Genomic DNA, 19,835 nt, shown 5'->3' on the forward strand with positions numbered 1-19,835 from the left:
AATCATTGCGGGAAGTTGTGGCCAGATTCGGCTAGGTTTCGCCGAGTGTACTGCAAAGCTCGGGTTTGACATCGTGCTCCACCAGTTCCAAAAAGGGTCCAGCTCTTAGTTAAATGTAGATCTTTGTCTGATTGGACTGGCCGTATTGCTTCTGGTTGTGCGAAGTACCTATGGTGGTGGGTTTTGTCCGTGCAAGGCCTTTACAGATCAAACCTGACGTAGCTAGTCCTCGGGACAAAGTCACCCACTTACACAATGGGCCTTCTCGAGATCTGGGAGGATCATGAAATGCGCCTCGGGGTGGAAATCGGAGAGCCAGCAAGTCCGTACGAAGCGGTCAAAACCTTACTAAATTGCAACGGCCAAAGGTGCACAGCCGATTACCACGATAGCGTCGTCTTTTATACCACAGCTCACGAATAGCTCTGTCGATAAAAACGAGTCATTGACGGACAATTCCCTTTCCAATCTCATTTCGACGACCTTTGTTTCTGTCAGTTGCTATTCGTAAACCAGCATTCCTCTGCCACAATTCATCGGGGAAGAAGTTTGGCAGTGGCAAACAAAGATGAAGAATCTTCTACTTAATGTGGTGATCGCCGCGATTTGTGCCGAAGTAGCTGCAAGTCGACAGACTTTCTTCCCGAACGAGCTCCAATCTGGCGATGTTCATGTGGACTTCGCGTCGACCAGTTTTGACGGCCCGCGACTCAGCCCAGGTCCGAATGCCACTACATATGATTGGTACGGAGCCCGTAGCCTCAAGATCTCATTCCTTTTTTCTCAGTTTCCAAATGTTTTTACTAATTTTGTTGGAAAACAGGTGGTATTTTGACGCAGTTTCTACCTCATCGAACGAGTCGATATCGATCGTGTTCTTAATGGCCAGCTCGACGGCATTCCCTTCAACCGACACGGGCGGACCAATGTCTGTCATCGTATCTGGCAGTTTCGCCAATGGCAGCGCATTCAGCCACACAATTCTTGCCTCCGGTGGAGCGCTCATAATCGAGAGTGAAGACAAGGACGAGATCAATGGGGCATGGGGAGGCGGCAATGCCTCATTTGGCGGCCGAGGCCTGGACTCGAACGAAACATCGTTCAAGATCATTCTCAACTCTCCCAAATATGGAGTCTACGGAAGTTTATCTTTGCGATCGGTTCGTCCAGGTTGTTGAACTTCGTCCCGAAACTCCCACGGCTAATCTTTCTCCAGACTTTGCCGTCAAGATACCCCTGTGGATTGAATGCGCCCGGCGCCGAGCAGCAGGTTTTTCCCGGTGTCGGCTGGTTGAATCCACAGCCGGACGCTTCCGCAATTGCCCACTTCAAGCTTGGAGATGCAGCTCTGGATTTCTCCGGGTCTGGTTATCATGACAAGAATTGGGGTTCAGTGCCATTCACACAAGCAGTGGGATCTTGGCATTGGGGGCACGCGCGCATCGGCCCCTACTCCATGGTTTGGATTGATGCGCGTTCCCCCACCGGCGATACCCACCGGTCGGGTCTTGTAACGAAGAATGGGACCGTCCTACTCAGCAGCTGTGCATCTGATTCTGTGGGGGTCACCACGTGGGGAGATGGACTAGCAAACTCGACATCGGGGCTGTTGCTTGAATTTGGGTTGATTGAGGGAGGTCACCTGACTATGAATATCACTAGGACCGTAGTGATTGTCAATAGTCCCGTTTATCTCAGATATCTCGGCGCTGTAAGCGGCCGTGTCGGCGACGAGTTTCAGTTTGTTGGTGTTGCCTCACTGGACGCTTTTAACTTTACTGTTTCATCATAACATGAGAGGCTAAGGAGATCCGACGACTTCGGCTTTCAACTAGATTGTTTCTTTCTGAACGCATTGGCAGAAACAAGAACAATAAACGTCATGGGGTTGGCTAGAACCTCCAGCATCATCCCTGTCCTCGAAAGTCAGTGCCGTCGAAGCCATGATGGACGATTGCGAGCCGCCGACCGTGCGGCCTCTTCTTTGCTTACTCCATGCCCATTCACATGGAGTCGACCACACAAAGTTGAATCATTTTAATATGCTGCAAACATCCCCGCATCGAATGTTGCTATCGCAGTAACATCACCACGTGGTAGTAACGAATAGAACTTCCACTACCCTCCTCGGCTCGATACTGCAACCCACGCGCTCTTTGGCGCTCGTTTCTGTCGTTCTCGCTCCGCAGCCGTCGTGCCTTAGAGATGTCGAACCCCAAGGAACCGTCGCTGGGCGACAAAGTTATCGACGACTCGGACAAGCCAGCTCTCGTAACCGCCGCCACTGAAACGCCGTCTGAGGCTTCAACGAGCGATAACGAGAAAGCCAAGTCGGATGACGCGCTCGTGGATGAGAATGTTGAATATGTTAACGGATATCCGGTCATTCGCACTGGTAATTCGTCTTCCAAGAAGATTGAATAGTCGCTAGCTCTAACATGATCAAACAGGAGCTGATGTGTCCAAGTTCGTGGTGTCGGTTCGCGACGATGGCGACCCTGCCTTGACGTTTCGCTCTATCGTCCTCGGTACCGCACTCACCGCACTCGCCAGCGTTATCACGATGCTCTACACGTTCAAGCCGACTCAAATGGCAGTTTCTGCAGTTTTTCTCCAACTCTTGGTGTTCATATTCGGCGAGGCCTGGGCTCTAGCAACGCCGCGGCCGGATCGATTTAAATGGCCGCTGCTCCAGAGAGTACTTCGATTCATCAACTCCGGTCAGCCATTTGGCATTAAAGAACACGTTGTCGCATCTCTTATCGCCTCTTCCGGCAACAATGGATTGTCCGGAATCGAGATCTACGCTGTCGAGCGCCTCTTCTATGACCGCGAAGTCACGGCGACTACTGCGGTACTAGCCACCTTCTCGATCTCTCTCTGCGGCTTCGTCCTCGCCGGCCTTCTTCGCCCATTGGTTGTGTACCCGGGCGAGATGGTCTACTGGGGCACTCTTCCCCAGGTAGTTCTCTTCCAAAACCTGCATTTCGACCGCATCGCCAACCGCGACCGCCTAAGGAAGTTCGGGATTGCTATGGGAATCGCTGCTGTGTGGGAGCTCTTTCCAGCGTACATGGTGACCTGGTTTGGCGGCATTTCCGTCTTCTGCCTCGCGTCTATGGGCGCCCCGACCAATACTCGCAGCGTCATCACGACCATCTTCGGCGGAGCATCTTCCAACGAAGGCATGGGCTTGCTTAACTTCTCACTGGATTGGCAGTATATCCAAAGCACGTATCTTGCGCTCCCTTTCAAACAACAGCTGAATTCGTGGATCGGTTATGCCATCTGGTACATCGTTATGCCAGCACTCTTCTACAGCAACACCTGGAGTGCCAAGTCGTTCCCCTTTATGTCTACATCCCTCTTCGCGAACAACGGCACTAGATGGGCGACGACGTCGGTACTGAACGACCGTGGGGTTATCGACTACAGCAAGATTGACCAGGCTGGCCTGCCCAATTTGGCGTCTAGTACGGTCTGGGGCTATCTCACTGCCAGCATGGCCATTGGTGCGCTGATTACCCACGTCATCATCTTCTATGGAAAAGATATGGTAGAAGCCTGGAAGAGTGCTCGTAACCAGACCCAACCAGACATTCACTACCAAGCAATGCTGAAATATAAAGAGACTCCAATGTGGTGGTACCTCGCTCTCTTCGGCCTCACCTTCATCGCCGGTCTGGTTGTCAACATCATCGGCGAGACGACGCTACCTTGGTGGGGCTACATAGTTGCACTGCTGCTTGGGACCTTCATCGCACCGTTTTCATGCATTCTCAACGGCCTCTTCGGAAGCGGAGTCAGCACCAACCAACTCTCCAAAATGCTTGCTGGCTTGATCCACCCTGGTAGACCCCTGGCAAACCTCTTCTTCGCAAGTTGGTCCCATCAAGTCATCCTTCTCGCCGTAAGCCTCGCCAACTGGCTGAAGGTGGGCCAATATACTAAGGTCCCGCATCGCGTCATGTTCTGCACCCAGATCTACGGCACTTTGCTTGGTGCTGGGTTGAACTACGCTGTGATGACCACAATTGTGACGAACCAACGGGAGGTTCTCCTCGACCCCATTGGCACTATCGTCTGGAGCGGTTCTTCTATGCAGAGTCTGAACTCTCAAGCCATCACATGGTCGCTCGCCAAAGAGATGTACGGCCCAACAGGTCGCTATGTCATCGTTCCCCTAGGGCTCCTCATCGGCGCAGCTCTTCCGATTCTGCACTGGGGTCTGATCAAACTGGTTCCTCGGATTAAGGATTGGCCAATCAACACAACCATTATCATTGCATCTGCTGGCGGTACATTCTTCGGTAATACGTCGTGGATCTGGTCTTCCATCGCAGTGGGCGTCTTCTCTCAGTTCTGGCTCCGTCGCAGAAGACCGCGAATCTACAACAAGTACAATTATCTCATTGGGGCCGCGCTGGACGGAGGGTCCCAACTTATCATCTTCATTCTGTCATTCGCGGTGTTTGGTGCAAGTGGCAACCCGCACCCGTTCCCTGCGTGGTGGGGAAATCCATCGGATACCAACCCGGATCACTGCTTGTGAGATGGCAACACCGGCATAAGATGTTTCAATAGGCATGATTCTCACATGCTTTATATAATTCGGCCTCTGAATAAAATGTCTCTAATTAGATACCCGTAACTTCCACGTTTCACCCCAGGGAAAACAGTGTGTATGTACAAAGTCAAGCATGATGATAGCAAGTGACGTCTGCCGACGCGTTGCAGCATAGTAGCCAGGTAGAAAATGGGAGATAGGGAATTGAATCTATGTACAAGGAGGACGAATCCTAGGGGCCCAGAAGCGGCAGGAAAATACCTTCAGAGCCGCCTAGGGAGATCCCCAGCTTCAAGAGAGACAAGTCAGCCGATTTCCTAACAACGGGCGCTTGGTCTAGGGGTATGATTTTCGCTTCGCATCCTCGTCGATATCGGCGATGCGCCTTGTGAAAGGTCGTGGGTTCAATTCCCACAGTGTCCATTGCTTTTGCCGAACCCGGCTAGTGCCCATTCGTTTTCATGGCACGCCGTCGATCCTTTTCATTCAGGGAGTTTGAATGTAAAGAAGGTCGTACCCACACAGCTGAGTTCAGCAGTCGCACGGTGTTTGTGTTCATGTCCTATGGGGATGAGGTCTTATTAACCCTGTAAATCAGAGTCATGTTAATTCGGCAGTGTAGATTGAAATTTTCTTCGGTTATGGTATTGTTAGACTAAACGATTCGAACATGGATTATTCATATGCACCCGTAACTAATTCGACGTGGATTACAAACATACCCTCACTTGCTTCCACTGTTTCAGCATAAAGCAACGACGCTTGCAATTTACAACATCCTTAAGAAGCCTCGCAGATTACTTATTACCATAGAGTGATCGGTTCATACAGTCAATATCTTCGACTGGAGTCCGAATGTCAAATAGGGAACCTGTTTTTCCCTTGTGCTCTGCTGGTGGCCAACGCCTCCGCCACAGAAAACCGGGTCTGGTGTAAACCCGCACGGTGGACTCCGTTGAGATTCTTCACCAGCGTAATTTGGTAGCGACCCATGGTTCCTTGCCGGAATATGATAGTCGCCATTGCAAGGAAGTATTCCCAGATCTAAACTTGTGAGCATATTTCGTTTGGACACAGCCGGATGACGCTTGTGCGGGACTTACCCGGTATGACTTTTCACCATACTTAGCCGTGACCTTATCCCGATTGCCCGTCCAATTCTTGTACCACCTCCACAAGGTAGCAGAATAATGCTGCCCAATATTGTCGAGGCTGTCAAATGTCAGCATGATATTTGGCCAGACGAGCAAGATGAAGTTAGAGAGTCGTACCTTTGAATCTCGAATCCCGCCTCTTCGAGAGCAGTCACATACCTCCCCAAGTCCCACCCCATCGTCATCCAAGGAATGACATGCCTCTTCAAGAACAACCCCCAGACCAGATCCTCGTATTGCCACGCACGTCTCGACGCGGTGATCTCGACATGGAACACTCCATCATCCGCAAGCATCTCATAGCAGCGCTCAAAGAACCCGCTCACTTTCAAATCCTCTTGCCCAGATGACTGCACACATACAATCTTGTCATATTTTTCGTCGGGACCCTCATACGCCCGACTGCATATACGGCTTTGGGCTTCGGATATCTCTGCAGATTGGAGGCGCCAGTTTCCCAAATCAGCCTGATACGGGTCAATCGTAAGCCCAGTCGCGAGGGCACCGTAATTGACGCTGGCGAAGGTTACGAGGGAACCCCATCCGCAACCGATATCGAGAAGCCGCTCTCCTGGTTGTAGGTCGATCTTTTCACAGAGCGCAGCAAGCTTGTTGTCTTGCAGGTCTTCAAGCGTTTCCTCAATATTCATATCCGATATGATGCCTGAAGTGTAAGCCAATCGTGGACCAAGAAACCATGAGTAAAAGTCGCTACCGCGCTGATCTTCTACCAGCTGCCTTTCTCCTAAAGTTCGACTTAGCCAGTGCTCCAGTATTCATGGCCTTGGCACACTTTTACCCGACTCACTTGGAAATAGGTAGGACGAGATCACTTCAGGAAGCCACGTCAACACCACGAACCTCGTCATCTCTCTCGTGAACCTCCAACTCGCCCAGTCATACCTCCACTCCAGGATTTCAAGTGCGTCACCATTGAAATCCACATCACCGTCGAAGTACATCTTTGTGAAAGTGCCCATCGCTATCTTATGCCTGCCCCAGTATCGGTCTCGGTCGTGCTCATTTTTGAAGGTGATGTAGTCTTCGACCGGCCGACCGGGGTTCTGAATTTTCTCGTTGATCGGAGGCGAGATACACGATGCAACGTACCAAAATGCAGCGGCGACGGGCACCAAGAGCGTGAAGAGAGCGACTACCAAGGTGTTGTATCCTCCACATAGTTTCCATGTCGCAAAGGCGGGAACGAAAGCGAGGAGGAGCACGAGGTGCTTGATGGAAAAGGTATCGTGGCCTGCGCCATCTACCGGCAGAGTTGCGTGTTTGACAGCGGGATACTGATGGGATCTCCATATTAGACTGGGTTCAAAAGTCGCTCATAGATGCAAAACTCACCAAGGTTCTCGTAGTGCTAAAATCGAAATCTTTGGAGTGGCCGCTCGCCGAGGCCGGCGGCGTCGGGACTAATACATGATCGTCCATCTCTTAGGGATGCTACCAAGTTGAGCGACAAAGTCTGTGTCTAAGGTCGGCTAAAATGCTCGAACGTTGCAGATTTCAAAAGACGGGTTTGCGTGTTTCCCGGCATCCATGGCCGTTTTGATGACGCCAGCGCGGGGTGGGCAGATCAGCAACTAGGCCTGGGTCACGACAAATCAGGTGATTAGAATCAGCCATTGGTGCGAGTTGTCAGCTCGGGATTGGGGTAATGTCAAATGTACGTGGTCTGACAAGTCTATGCCGCGTGTGTTTGGTGTTTACTCGACCACCGTTGCAGCTTTGGCCAACCGATGTACTCCAACATGGAGGCCCAATATGCCTAACCTGTATTGATCCATGGACATCTTTGTCTTTACCGAATATCGTGTTTTGGTCTACATTTATTGCAAATGATGAAGCTAGATATTGCAACAAAGATTTTATTAGCCCGTAGCGGGCTTGCCCAATTGTTCTGACGATTTGTAATCATTGACACTAAGCCCCGAACGCCATAACCCACGAACATTTATTCGACCACAATCTTTGAAACAATCTTCTCACAAAACGACAACAAAGAGGACGCGTTCATGATGTCGACTGTGGTAACTAGGGCCCCAAGCTCGTTGCGTACCCAATTGCGGACCTCCACCGCGGCCAGTGAATCGATGCCGTACACCGAAAGGGGTCGGGCGGGGTCCATCGGCTCTGAGAGACGGAGCATGCGGACGAAACACTTGTTCACAACATCCACTGAAGAGAAAGATCGGATTAGTACATCTATCTAAAACACCACGGCATAGAGAAAAAGAAGGACGATGTGCATACCTGTCGCTGCAATCTGTGCCGAAGTCTCAGCAGACTTGGATTTCAGAAGAAGCAGCAGCGCCTGCACATCCGCGTTGGCACTGTTACCACCCTCGCCAGCCGCCCTGCCTCCAGCTGACCCGGTTCGCAGCGCCGCAAACCGGGCATCTTGCAACAGCGCCGAGTCAGCCGGCTGCGGCGCAACGATGCCCGTGACCATTTGCGTAGCCGACGGCGAGCCCGGGAATCGACCGGCCTGCTGCAGGATCGAGAAGTAGAGAATCTGTCGGAGGAGGCCGTTGTTGATGCCCTTGAAGGTGCGGCTGTCAAAGTGCTTCTCCTGGAAACCATCGTTGTTCGCGATGAAGCCGTCGTCCTCGATGACGCCCAGGTCGATGGAGCACGCGGCTTGCCCGCGCTGACGGCGGTAGGCGGCGAAGGAGTCCAGGAAGACGTTGGCGGCGGCGTAGTTGGCCTGTCCGCGCTGCCCGATGACACCGGAGATACTCGAGAGCATAGTGAAGAAGTCGAGTTCGAGACCAAGCTTCTCTGCTGCATCGTGGAGGTTCCATGTACCTTGGATCTTGCAACCGACGGCTTGGTGGTACTCTTCAAGTGTCATTGAGTCGAACGGGCGGTCCTAAGTGAAAGTGATGTCAGGAATTGATTTGTCTCTTATCGGCGAGGGAAACACTTACCCGGAGGACCATTGCACCCTGGATGATGCCTCCAACTGGGAAGGACGTCTGGTTGAATGCCCGCTGGACGTCGCCCTTGCTGGTCACATCGGCTGTCAGGAGATCGATGCTCGACCCAAGAGCTTTAACCTGCTTAACGATGGAGCGGGACTTTTCATCCGTGTGCCCGCTTCTGGAGATGACGGCGAGATGCTTCGCGCCGCTCTTGGCGAGGTAGATGGCGAGCGCGCCGCAGAGACCGCGAAGGCCGCCTACGATCAGATAAGTGGCATCATCGCGGAAGTGGAGAGTCTTCGGGGCGCGCCGGACCTGTTAAAATCAGCATGAGTTTCTGTACAATGACGTTTTTTTCGTTAGTCGGATGGCAACTTACGGGAACAGAAATCTTCGGCTCGGGACCGTCTGAAATGACGACCTTGCCGATGTGCTTGCCTGCGCGCAGGTAGCGCACCGCATTGGCGACGTCGGTGAAGGAGAAGATATGGATGGGATTGATTGGCTTGACGTGGCGTCCCTCGAGGAGCTCAAAGAGCTTGGTCATGAGACTTGAAAAGAACAGAAAGCAGTCAGTATATCTTCGGAGTGATGTGGCGGTGGCCGAAAGGAAAGCTTACCGAGCGATGAGATGATCAGGAGCTCTCTGGTGAGACATATCAACGGCCCTCAGGGAGATGTTGCGGTCGAACGGCTCCATGGCAAGGCTGTTGCGATCCAAGATATCTTTCTTACCAATCTCGACCATAACACCTCCGTCGGCGAGGACGCGGAACGACTCATCCAGCATGTCACCGGTGAGAGAGTTGAGAATGATATCGACTCCTCGGCCACCAGTCGCAGCCAAGATTTGGTCACCGAAAGATGTGTCGCGGGAGTTGAAGATGTGGTCGTCCTCTAGACCGAAAGTGGACTTGATGAATTCTCTCTTGTCAGGAGAACCAACAGTCGCAAAGACCTAGTAGAGGGCAAGTGTTAGTGAGTGCCCCCGTAGTGGAAAGTCGTATCGCAAGAAGGTATTGCTGCAACTTACCTCCGCACCGGCATACTGAGCCAGCTGCATAGAGGAGATGCCTACACCACCCGCCGCGGAGTGAATCAGTACGGTCTTGCCTGCCTTAACATCTGCCATGTCGAACAATGAGTAGATGGAAGTCAAGTAAACACCACAAAGAGTGGCAGCCTCTTCGAACGACATCCAGTCAGGGAGGGCATGCACTCGTCCGGGCCGGGTGCGGACGCGGTTGGAAATGGTCGCCGGGGTGAAGACTACAACACGTTGTCCAACCGTTAGTGAGGTGACACTCGGCGAAACCTTTGTCACGATGCCAGCCGCCTCGCCACCGAGTTCGCGCTCATCACCAGGAACGATGCCCATGGTTACAACGACGTCCTTGTAATTCAGACCAGCGGCGTAAACCTCGACCTCGACGTAGCCGTCCTCAAGCGGCTGAGGCTCCGCCGTGACCTCGTGATAATGGATGGAATCCATGTCGCCCAGACGCTCCGCACCCATGTTGATGATGGTCTCGCTGGCGTGAATATCCAACACCTCGGTTTTGCGGTCGCTGGGGTGATGACCCTGGAGCCTGGTGATCTCCCAGTCCGGCAGCAGACGGCTGACACGAACGACTCCGCCGCGCTCGACGAACTCGCTCTCGAGCTGGTCCTTGGGGTCAGGCTGGGAGAGAACGTCGAGACAGGAGATGATGGCCGCACTAGTGGCATCTCCTCCAGGGCGCTCTACGTCCAAGTTGACGAGGCGGGCGCCCTCTTCGGCGCGAACGGAGCGGAAGAATCCGTTGATGGCCGCAGAATTGGGGTTTGTGACGTCTAAATGAGCGCCAGAAGTAACCCAGAGGATTCTGCATTGCTTCTGGATGAGACTCTTCAGAGTGTCCCACTGCTTCGCGTCTGGGTGGATCATGATGGGCGACACCAGCTCATCGAGCACGAGGACGATCTGGTCAGCAGTGACATTGGCAGGATCAGCGAGCTTCTGGACATTCCAACCACTTTGAATGATGTGTCCCAGAATCTTGCTGGACTGCTCATGAACGGTGCCGGTGAGGCTGATGAAGCTAACCGTCGGCAAGGCCACCTCCTTGGTCTTCTCGGCGCTTTGGATATAGACAACGGAAGCATCATCGCCGACGGTTTGAACGCTGCCGAGCGGGCTGAGTGATACCCCCTGGCCGACACTGATAACAATGCTCCCGGCCTCTACCGACTGGGAGATGCTTGCCAGAGCCCTGTCTCGCGTCGTCGCATCGATACGGTCCGAAGCCTTGACGATGACGAGGTCAAACTTGACGTCTGGCACGATGGCAGCGGAGCTGTTTACATCAAGCAAGCCAAATTGAGCGGAAGGGGCGTGGGTTGAAAGCTGACTCTGCGCGCTGACCAGCGTCGCGGGATCGCTCACGGCAAAGTTGTACTGAGATGCGGCGGCGCGGATGGGGTTAGACTCTTCCTGCACCCACAGGCTTGAGGCGTCCGTTGAGCTCAGGTTCACCTCCAGAACCTTGAGCGTTGGCTTCTTGTGGGCGACGAGATCGATCAGGTCATGCGTCGTCTTGTCATTGTCCCTCAAGAACTGCCGCAGCTTGGGCTCCGGTGCGGACAGTAGCAGGGAAAGGTCGGCTTCCCACGCCAGGTGGGTGAAGAGGTGCTTGGCGCCCTCTTCCTCGCTGGTCTCGATGTCGCGCGTTGTCAGCCCCTTCATCTCGAAGATGAGCGACCCGTCTTTGGGGTCGTACAAAGACAGGTCGGAGCCGTAGTTGCGGTGGAGGTCCTCCCGTCCGATGCCCAGGAAGCGAGCCGAGGCCAGGGCAATCGCCTCCGCGGGTTGTTCGCGGCGCATGGGGATGACGAGGCTACTGAGAATCTGCGGGACGTGGACTGCTCCCACCAGTGGGATGTCACCCTTGGAGATGGCCAGGATGCCAATGTAAAAGCAGGCGTCAATGCTGGCCGGGTGAATGGGATAGAACGACTGTCCGTAGGTAGAGGGCGGGGGGTCCATTGCCACAGTCGAGCGGCTTTCGGTCACGCCCATGGTGGCCTCGAAGAGGAGATGCTTCTGGAAGCAAGGGCCGTAGTTGTAGCCAGACTCCCGAACTGCCTTGTAAATCATGCTGGCAGGAGTAGCAAGTTCCAAGGGCTTGAGAGAACCGCTCGGGGCTGGTGTCTCCTTGTAGTCGGTCTCCACGGAGATCAAGCCGGCGCAATGCTCGGTGTAAACGGTGTCCTTCGTTGAGCAGACACGGAACTCAAACCAGTCACGGATCGATCCCCCTCTTGCCGGGGTCAGGGTCAGAGTATACGTGGCGGGCTCATCCTCCTCAAGCACCAAGGCGCGCAAGAAGCGGATGTCGCGGAAGCGGAACTGATACCGGGACGGCTCTTTTCCATCCCACTTCGTCACCATGGACACCTGATACAAAGCTTCCACCGCCATGGCACAATAGCCCGCTCCCGGAAAGATGATCTGGTTACCCATCATGTGGTCTCGAAGCCAGGGCATGTCGCCGAGGCGGAGTGTCTTTTGGAAGATGGGAGACTGCCACGCGGTGCCGTTCATCTTCGACCCCAAGAGGTCGTGGTTGATGAACTTCTTGAAGCGCCAGTCGCGGCTGGCCTGCGTCTCGTGCCAGTAGCGCTGAGAATGGTTCCAGGAGTAGTTGGGCAGATCGACAATGACTGAGGGCGTCCTCGACTCATGAGTTCGGTTGACCTTCCTGAGATCAACCGCCCCACCGAGGAGGAAGAGCTGACCGGCGACGTTGTACAAGGACTGGATCGAGTCTGGCCCACGCTTCAACGCAGACGTATACTGCGCGTCGGCAGGCGCACCCGAGAGGGTTTTCTTGATTTGGGCAATGGGACCTGACAGAGCATTGCTGGGACCGATCTCGATTAGGAAATCAACTGCCGCTTGAGAGTCTTGGAGAAGCTCCTTAGCCGCGGTGGTGAAGCGGACCGGGGAAACCATGTTGCTCTTCCAGTACGCGGCATCTGGCGCCTCGGTCAGGACCTGACCAGTAACGGAACTGAACATCCTAGCCGTGGGACTGCTTGGAGCTGTGTTGGTGTTCTCATTCAGCATCTTCTCGTAGGCCTCTCCAATAGGCGCCATATAGTCCGAGTGATACGCAGCATCGACCAGAAGTAGCCTGGCAAAGTGACCATCCTGCTTCAGGCGTTCCTCAAGAGACTTCAGCGCTGCAGCAGTGCCAGAGAGAGTGAGACTGCTGGGACTATTGTAGCAGGCAATCTGAACCTTGCTCTCTGGCCCCATGTACTTCTCGACCGTCTCGACATTGACGCCGACAGCCAACATACCCAATGGCTCCTTGGGCGGGAACTTCTTAGTGGCTTGACCACGGTAATAAGCGATCTTGATGGCATCGTCTGGTGTGATCAGGCCTGCAGCCGCAGCGGCAGCAATCTCTCCAGATGAGTGTCCCACCACAGCCTCGGGACTGATACCCCAATCCTTCACCACCTCCAGGATGGCCAGTTGCAACGCGGTCACAAGAGGCTGGGAGTACTCTGGCTGCCGTAGGGCCGCAGAGGTTCTCTCCTCCGTCAGCTCAGCAAGCAAGCTCCACGCAGGCGGATCAGGAAGTTTCTGGAGAACCTGATCCAGCTCTTCGATCACCTCTCTTGCTTGCGGGAAGGCTTTGACGAGACTCGACCCCATTTGTGGCCACTGCGCTCCCTGACCGGTAAAAACGAACCCGACGCGCGGCTTGGAGGCAGCCTTCTGACCAAATTGAATCTTCCCCTGATCAATGCTGCTGCTGGAGTTTGTGGTCAGGAAAGCGCGGTAGTAGTGGTGGCTTCTGCGCTCTGAGAGCGTATACGCTAGGTCGTCGATGTCGACCGAGACTCCGGGGTTAATCAGATGCCCCGAGAGTGCGCTGATGTAGCTCTTCAGCGATGACTGATCATTTGCGGACAAGACGAGCACCTTTGACGGGGCGTCCTCGGCGACGATCGCGTCTTCATCGCCGTCGTCATCGCCGAAGAAGTCCGAGGTAATCTCCTTGTAAGACGACACGTGGGTTGCGAAGGGGGCGTTTTCCAAAATGGCGTGTGCGTTAGAACCACCGAAACCAAATGAGTTCACACTTGCACGGCGGACGTCCAAAGATGTCTCTGGCCACTTGATGGACATGCGTGTGGGACGAACACGGGAGCCCACGAAGTCGATGTTGGGGTTGGGGGTGACAAAGGTCGGGTTCCCGGGGATGATGCCATGCTCAAGCGCGAGTACGACTTTCATCAGACCCGACAAGCCTGCCGCGGCTTCAGAGTGGCCGATATTACTCTTGATGGACCCGATGACAAGGTCCTGGCCGGGCTCGCGGGTGCCTGCGAACACAGAGGCGGCGCCCCTGACTTCAATCGGGTCTCCGGCGGGCGTGCCGGTACCGTGGCACTCCAGGTACTGCGTGTCGTTGAAGTTCTTGATGCCAGCGTTGGCATATGCCGCTCTGATGGCTGCGGACTGGGCCTCGGCACTGGGGCTAGCGATTCCAGGTGTTCGGCCGTCACTGTTGGTGGCGGTGCCGCGGATGACGGCGCGGATCGGGTCGCCGTCCCGCAGGGCATCGTCAAGACGCTTCAGGTAGACAACGTTCATGCCTTCTGCCTTGGCATACCCATCCGCCTTGGCGTCGAAGCTATGGCATCTGCCTGTGGCTGACTGTGTCATGCGCATCATGCCGATCTCTTCGTTGTGCTCGGGAGTCAGCCAGAGACTGGCCCCGGATACCAGCATGCCGTCTGCCTGGTGGGTGTCGAGGTATCGGCAGGCAACTTCCACGCCGACAAGACTGGCAGAACATGCAGAGTCTACTGTCATACTGTTACGAGAGTTAGCTGCCTGGATGCCTTGCTCAGAGGCACTAAGGCCGGGCGCCGTCTCCGACTTACCTGGGGCCGTGGATGTTGAGGAAGTGGCTGATCCGATTACTCAAAATGGACCAGGCCACACCTATCGTCGCAGACTCTGGACGGTTTTCGGGGTCACGACTCTGCATAGAGGCATAGTCTATCAAGCACTCAGTGTCAGTGACATGAAATATCAGTTGGATCCGAGGCCAGGTATCATCACGTAAGTCACGTACCCACGATGTTTGTGCCGACAAGGCATCCGACTCGTTTGCCACTGATGGCCTCGAGCGGGATACCCGCGTTCTCCAAGCATTCGTACGCAACTTCGAGAAGAATACGTTGCTGCGGGTCCATAGCTATGCAGTCAACGCGGCTGATGTTGAAGAACTGCCCGTCAAAGACCTCCGGGTCGACGTCTTCCATGAACATGCCACCAGGGCTCTTCATAGTTCTTGGCCTGCGGTGCTCGTCATGATGTCCGGGCAAGCTGAACCGCGTTGCTGGAGGTTCGTTCTTTGCGATACCGCCACGTTGGAGAAAGTCCCAGAGAAGGGTGGGTGAGTTGCTGTGGCCGGGGAGGCGACAGGCCATGCCGACGACGGCAACGGGTGTCTGTGTGTGGTTCCGCTGGGCCCCATCGTTGATCATGGCGTACGAGTTGCCGCTATCACTTGACCACGCGGGGGTCTGCTTGGTGTCTGATGAGATGCTCATGATGGAGTTGAGTGAGGGAAAAGTGAATCTGTGACTAGTTGTTGGATGAAGAAGCGGCGTGGAACTAACTCAGGACTTGTCGGATAGATCTGGTTTAGATAGTTAATTGAAAAGACTTCGTGAAGGGCTATTGAGATTATCCTTCATACTCTGAGGCTCATCAATCCCCATCACACGACTGAGTGCTCTCGATTCGTTCAGGAGAAGCAAATTGATTATCCCAGCATGTCGCTACTTCAGTTGTCCCCGGGTATGCATGATTATTGGCAAACAATGATGCAATGTAAGCATGAGATGCAGTGTAAGCGAAATCAAGATAGAGTGAGAGCCAGGTGAGTCAAGATTACATGTGAAGCGGAGACTTTCCAATGACTGTAAGATCAAGCAGCGTCCGTTGGGATGGGCCTTTACTCGACTTTGACTATCCATGGAATCCAATTGGCGTTTGATACGAATGAATTGCTGCTGACTCTAAGTCCAGGGCTCGCAGTTGTATCCTTGCTTACCGATATGCGGATTATCAATCATGCAGGCGTTGGACATCAAGAACGTGTTTTTGTTGAGATTGAGAGATTGAGAGAATGAGACTGAAGAGAACTTGGCTCCCCCTGATGTCAATCTAGCCCTCACGTCTGGTCATCTTAAAGATTCCTCCAATCTATCGGGAGTAGACAATTCTAAGAGAATCACCATCTATCACATACTTCTTTGGATACTACACTTCAATCTTCGTAAACACCCACCATTGCACCATGGCTGCTCGTGAAGACGTCGAGTTCAGAACCATTGATGGTCTTGTCCTCCGTGGCTGGCTTTACCCAGCATCAAAGCGAGGCGCAGCCATTATCGCGACTCCTGGAGTACGTTCTCTCCTCTCATGGACTCTAACAACTTGAAGCCGTAGAGCCCTAACTTCCCTCAGTTCAATTTCACCAAAGAGACCATGGTTGCAGAAGTCGCCGAGTACTTCCAGAAATTCGATTTCACCGTGCTCATCTATGATCCCCGCTCAATTGGCCTGAGCGACGGGACTCCGCGCAACGAAATCCATCCCTCGCGCAACGTTGAGGACTACCACGACGCCCTGACCTTCCTCAAAGGCCATCCGCTGGTTGACCCGGCGCGCATTGCGTACTGGGGCTTCTCGTACAGCGGCATGCTATCCCTCGTCGCGGCTGCTCTGGATAAACGCGCAAAGGCCGTGGTGGCCATGTGCCCGCTCACCATCTGGGACTTCCCCCCCGAGAAATGGCCTCGCGTACTAGCCAAGGCGCTCCGCGATCGTGAGTCGCGTGCAGCAGGCAACAAGCCCGTCTACATCCCCATGCTTACGGCCGAGGGGGAGAATCCAGCGGGTTTCGGCAAGGGCTTCGACGTGAACGGGTTCAAGATGATGGCGGGGGCGAAAGAGCTGCAGCCGACCTTCGAGTTGGAGACTACGCTGGGCAGCTACTACCACATTGCTGCCTTCCAGCCGATGGGACTGATTCCTTGCGTCTCTCCAACCCCTGTTATGGTGGTCACACCGGAGCATGACGTGGTCTCGCCCGCAGAACTTCAGCGGACCGAGATTTATGACCGGTTGAAGGAGCCTAAACGCCACCTGGTCGTGCCAGAAAGGGGTCACATGGATGTGCTGAGTGGCGACGACTTTGCTAGAGTGCTGGATGCGCAGGTTGCCTTCCTGCGCGAAGTTTTGGGAGCCTAAGATGGATTGTGCTTGTGTCTTCTGCCTGTTCTAGAATCCTCTTTGCTGTTATCATGTGCGGCACACGAATGATTAATGGCTTTGATATTATGGCACCCAATGAAATAACCTTGTTTGATCACTTCCACGTTCCTGGAATCGACTTGGCATGCGTTTGCGGGCTAATTGACGCGTGCTTGCCCTAGCTGCATGCTTATATGCAGGTAATCCGGCGCGGGGCGAAGCACCGTGGGGGTGGGAAGCTGAAGAAAGACATAATGGTCATCATCATCAATCGGCACGTCTATCAAAAGTCCTTTCGTGCCGTAGACTAGTGAGTCTCGGCTAGAGAAATGACACCCTTCTTAGTTAGTCGGGCCAAATAGTGGCTCTTTGCATGCCCAAACGCATGCTTATCTGCACATAAGCAGGCAATAGGTGTGCCTATGGACCCTGATAACGAACACACCGAGCATCTCTTCGGAATCAGGCTCCGGATGGCTCAGCTTTGGGGGCTTCTCGCATCCAACATCTCTGGTATCTGGAATCTCCCTTTCGAAGTCATGCGATTAATCCTACGGCAATATTGATTTCTCGCGTGGAGGCGAAGCGGCGCAAAGGACCCCATTCAATCTCAGCTTTCGTAAATAGAAAATCAGTGTGTAAAGGCCGTAGCAAGGCTCCTAGCTCCTAGCTTTCATATAAAGGGCTTGATGCAAACAACATGCAATTGCCTCGTAGGGCTTCTTGAGGCTACCTGTAACCCGGACCAGTCATCGAATGAAACTCTGACTCGCTTTTCTTGGCTTGCAGAAACACCGAAACCATGAAGATCATTATCCTCTTTCTCCTCGCTTCGACCGCTCTTGCAGCGACCTACCCGCGACCGGCTGCATGTCGTTACATCTCCGGGGACCCTGGTTGGCCAAGTTCCTCGCTCTGGAATCGTCTGAATGCAACCGTAGGAGGACGTCTGCTGGCCACAAACCCTCTCGCCCACTCGTGCCATGATCCTACCTACTCCGATGACACCTGCACCTCGTTGCGACAGCAGTGGGGGCAACCCAACCTGCAGATTCCTTACCCTGCCGAATTTCTGTCGCCCTGGTTCCAGAACCAGTCTTGCGTCCCGTTTACGCCCCGGTCATCCGCTTGCGAACTTGGAAACTATGCCAGTTACTCCATCAATGTGACGGGCCCCAGCGATATCATTTCTGGGCTGAAGTTCGCGCAGCAGAACAATGTGCGTCTTGTCATCAAGAACACCGGCCATGAGTATGTTTCCCTTCCCTTGATGGCTGTGATTACATCCATACGTGGCAAGAAGATTATGCAGAGCTGACCATGCCTCGGTGAAACAATAGTCAGAATGGCAAAGGCACCGGCAAGGGAGCCCTCTCGCTATGGACACACAACCTGAAAGACAAGAAATTCATCCCCTCCTACAAGAGCAGCTACTACAAGGGACCAGCCGTGAAGCTCGGCGCCGGCGTGCAAGGCGGGGAGGCTGCCACCTTCGCGCACCAGAACGGGGGCTACCGCGTGGTTGCTGGCTCCTGTCCGACGGTCGGCCTGGTAGGCGGATACACGCAGGGCGGAGGGCACTCATCTCTGTCGGGTATTTACGGGCTCGGGGCTGACAACGTGCTCGAATGGGAGGTCATCACGGCCACGGGCCAGCATCTCACCGCGACTCCGGAGAAGAACACTGACCTCTACTGGGCGCTCAGCGGCGGCGGTCCCGGTACATACGGAGTTGTCGTGTCGATGACGACCCGGGTCTTCCCCGATGCTCCGACCGGCGCGGCCTCCTACTCCTTCAGCATCGCGTCCACGGGCAACAAAGAAGACGCGTACTGGAACGCGGTGACAACGTTTCATGCGCAGCTACCTCCTCTCCTTGACCAGGGCGTCTACGTGACGTACTCCGTCACGAACAACACCTTCTATATCATTGCCATAATTGCGCCCAGTCATAACCAGACAGAGCTGAATGCCCTAATGCAGCCGATGCTGACGGCCCTGTCTCAGCAGAACGGCCTCAGCGCCCAATCGCTTGGTCTGAATACCTTTGGCACCAGCAATGTCTACGACATCCTCGCCACCAACGTGTGGCCCGTCCTCCAAGACGCTTCCCTTGTCGCTGCGCAGGGCGGCCGGCTCATCACCCGCGCGAACCTCAACGCGAACCTCACCGGCGTGATGTCCGCCATGCGCAGCATCACGACTGGCGGCACATTCTATCTTGCGTGCACCGCCATCAACACCACCACCGCCCAAGGTGTACCCCCTATCGCCAAGAACGCCGTCCTGCCCGCGTGGCGCGACACGTCGCTCAACTGCCTGGTCGGAACGGCTTGGGCCTGGGGTCAGTCGTGGGATCCAGTTCCTGGATGGCAGAAGGAGCTGCTCGATCGCGTGCTCCCGACCATCGAGGCCGTGACGCCGAACTCGGGGGCGTATCTCAACGAAGCTAACTTCGCTCAGCGAGACTGGCAGGGCCAATTTTACGGAAAGAACTACCAAAAGCTGGTGGCGATTAAGAAGAAGTATGATCCCCAGGATTTGTTTTACGCGGTCTCCGCTGTGGGAAGCGAGGTGTGGGCTGCGGATGGAGAGGGAAGATTGTGTCGGACTTGATTAAGGGTGCTAGGTTCTGATGGGAATCCATGAGGGCTGTATAATATGTAAACATCATTATTGAAGCAACGTATCCTGCGAGGGGCAATTGGTAATAATTTATTTTAGTTGAGTTTCTTGTTTTACCACATCCAACTTCGGTGCTAAATTGACGATGAGCTGTCAGACCTTCAGGTATTGGTAATCGTCTCCGCGTTCAATGGACTAATTAGTTATTAAGAATTTCATTCGCATTG

At 54.2% G+C, this 19,835-nt stretch overlaps 6 protein-coding genes across 6 annotated transcripts; 4 read left to right on the top strand and 2 right to left on the bottom strand.

The window, feature by feature from the left end:
* Positions 1–568: 568 nt before the first annotated feature.
* On the top strand, positions 569–1,792 carry GCG54_00015196 (Tyrosinase family protein asqI; the record flags this gene model as incomplete). The annotated part of the gene is made up of 3 exons (XM_045415010.1): positions 569–744; positions 824–1,160; positions 1,217–1,792. The coding sequence occupies 3 exons, from the start codon at positions 569–571 to the stop codon at positions 1,790–1,792; spliced, it is 1,089 nt and encodes a 362-aa protein (XP_045261132.1).
* Positions 1,793–2,205: 413 nt separating this feature from the next.
* On the top strand, positions 2,206–4,552 carry GCG54_00015197 (Oligopeptide transporter 1; the record flags this gene model as incomplete). The annotated part of the gene is made up of 2 exons (XM_045415011.1): positions 2,206–2,395; positions 2,451–4,552. 2 exons carry the CDS (start codon positions 2,206–2,208, stop codon positions 4,550–4,552), a joined length of 2,292 nt encoding a protein of 763 aa, XP_045261133.1.
* Positions 4,553–5,425: 873 nt separating this feature from the next.
* On the bottom strand, positions 5,426–7,161 carry GCG54_00015198 (Sphingolipid C9-methyltransferase 1; the record flags this gene model as incomplete). The annotated part of the gene is made up of 5 exons (XM_045415012.1): positions 5,426–5,611; positions 5,671–5,779; positions 5,839–6,466; positions 6,530–7,016; positions 7,075–7,161. The coding sequence occupies 5 exons, from the start codon at positions 7,159–7,161 to the stop codon at positions 5,426–5,428; spliced, it is 1,497 nt and encodes a 498-aa protein (XP_045261134.1).
* A 523-nt stretch (positions 7,162–7,684) lies between these two features.
* GCG54_00015199 (Fumagillin dodecapentaenoate synthase) lies at positions 7,685–15,272 on the bottom strand (the record flags this gene model as incomplete). The annotated part of the gene is made up of 8 exons (XM_045415013.1): positions 7,685–7,908; positions 7,984–8,602; positions 8,661–8,969; positions 9,034–9,205; positions 9,275–9,612; positions 9,688–14,527; positions 14,598–14,715; positions 14,792–15,272. The coding sequence occupies 8 exons, from the start codon at positions 15,270–15,272 to the stop codon at positions 7,685–7,687; spliced, it is 7,101 nt and encodes a 2,366-aa protein (XP_045261135.1).
* Positions 15,273–16,024: 752 nt separating this feature from the next.
* GCG54_00015200 (Polyketide transferase) lies at positions 16,025–16,980 on the top strand (the record flags this gene model as incomplete). Its single annotated transcript, XM_045415014.1, has 2 exons — positions 16,025–16,132; positions 16,177–16,980. 2 exons carry the CDS (start codon positions 16,025–16,027, stop codon positions 16,978–16,980), a joined length of 912 nt encoding a protein of 303 aa, XP_045261136.1.
* Positions 16,981–17,785: 805 nt separating this feature from the next.
* Positions 17,786–19,599, top strand: GCG54_00015201 (FAD-linked oxidoreductase patO; the record flags this gene model as incomplete). The annotated part of the gene is made up of 2 exons (XM_045415015.1): positions 17,786–18,234; positions 18,324–19,599. 2 exons carry the CDS (start codon positions 17,786–17,788, stop codon positions 19,597–19,599), a joined length of 1,725 nt encoding a protein of 574 aa, XP_045261137.1.
* Between the last annotated feature and the right edge of the window lie 236 nt (positions 19,600–19,835).

Source organism: Colletotrichum gloeosporioides (genome assembly GCF_011800055.1).
Source record: "Colletotrichum gloeosporioides strain Lc1 chromosome Unknown consensus_66, whole genome shotgun sequence".
Classification (NCBI taxonomy): domain Eukaryota; kingdom Fungi; phylum Ascomycota; class Sordariomycetes; order Glomerellales; family Glomerellaceae; genus Colletotrichum; species Colletotrichum gloeosporioides.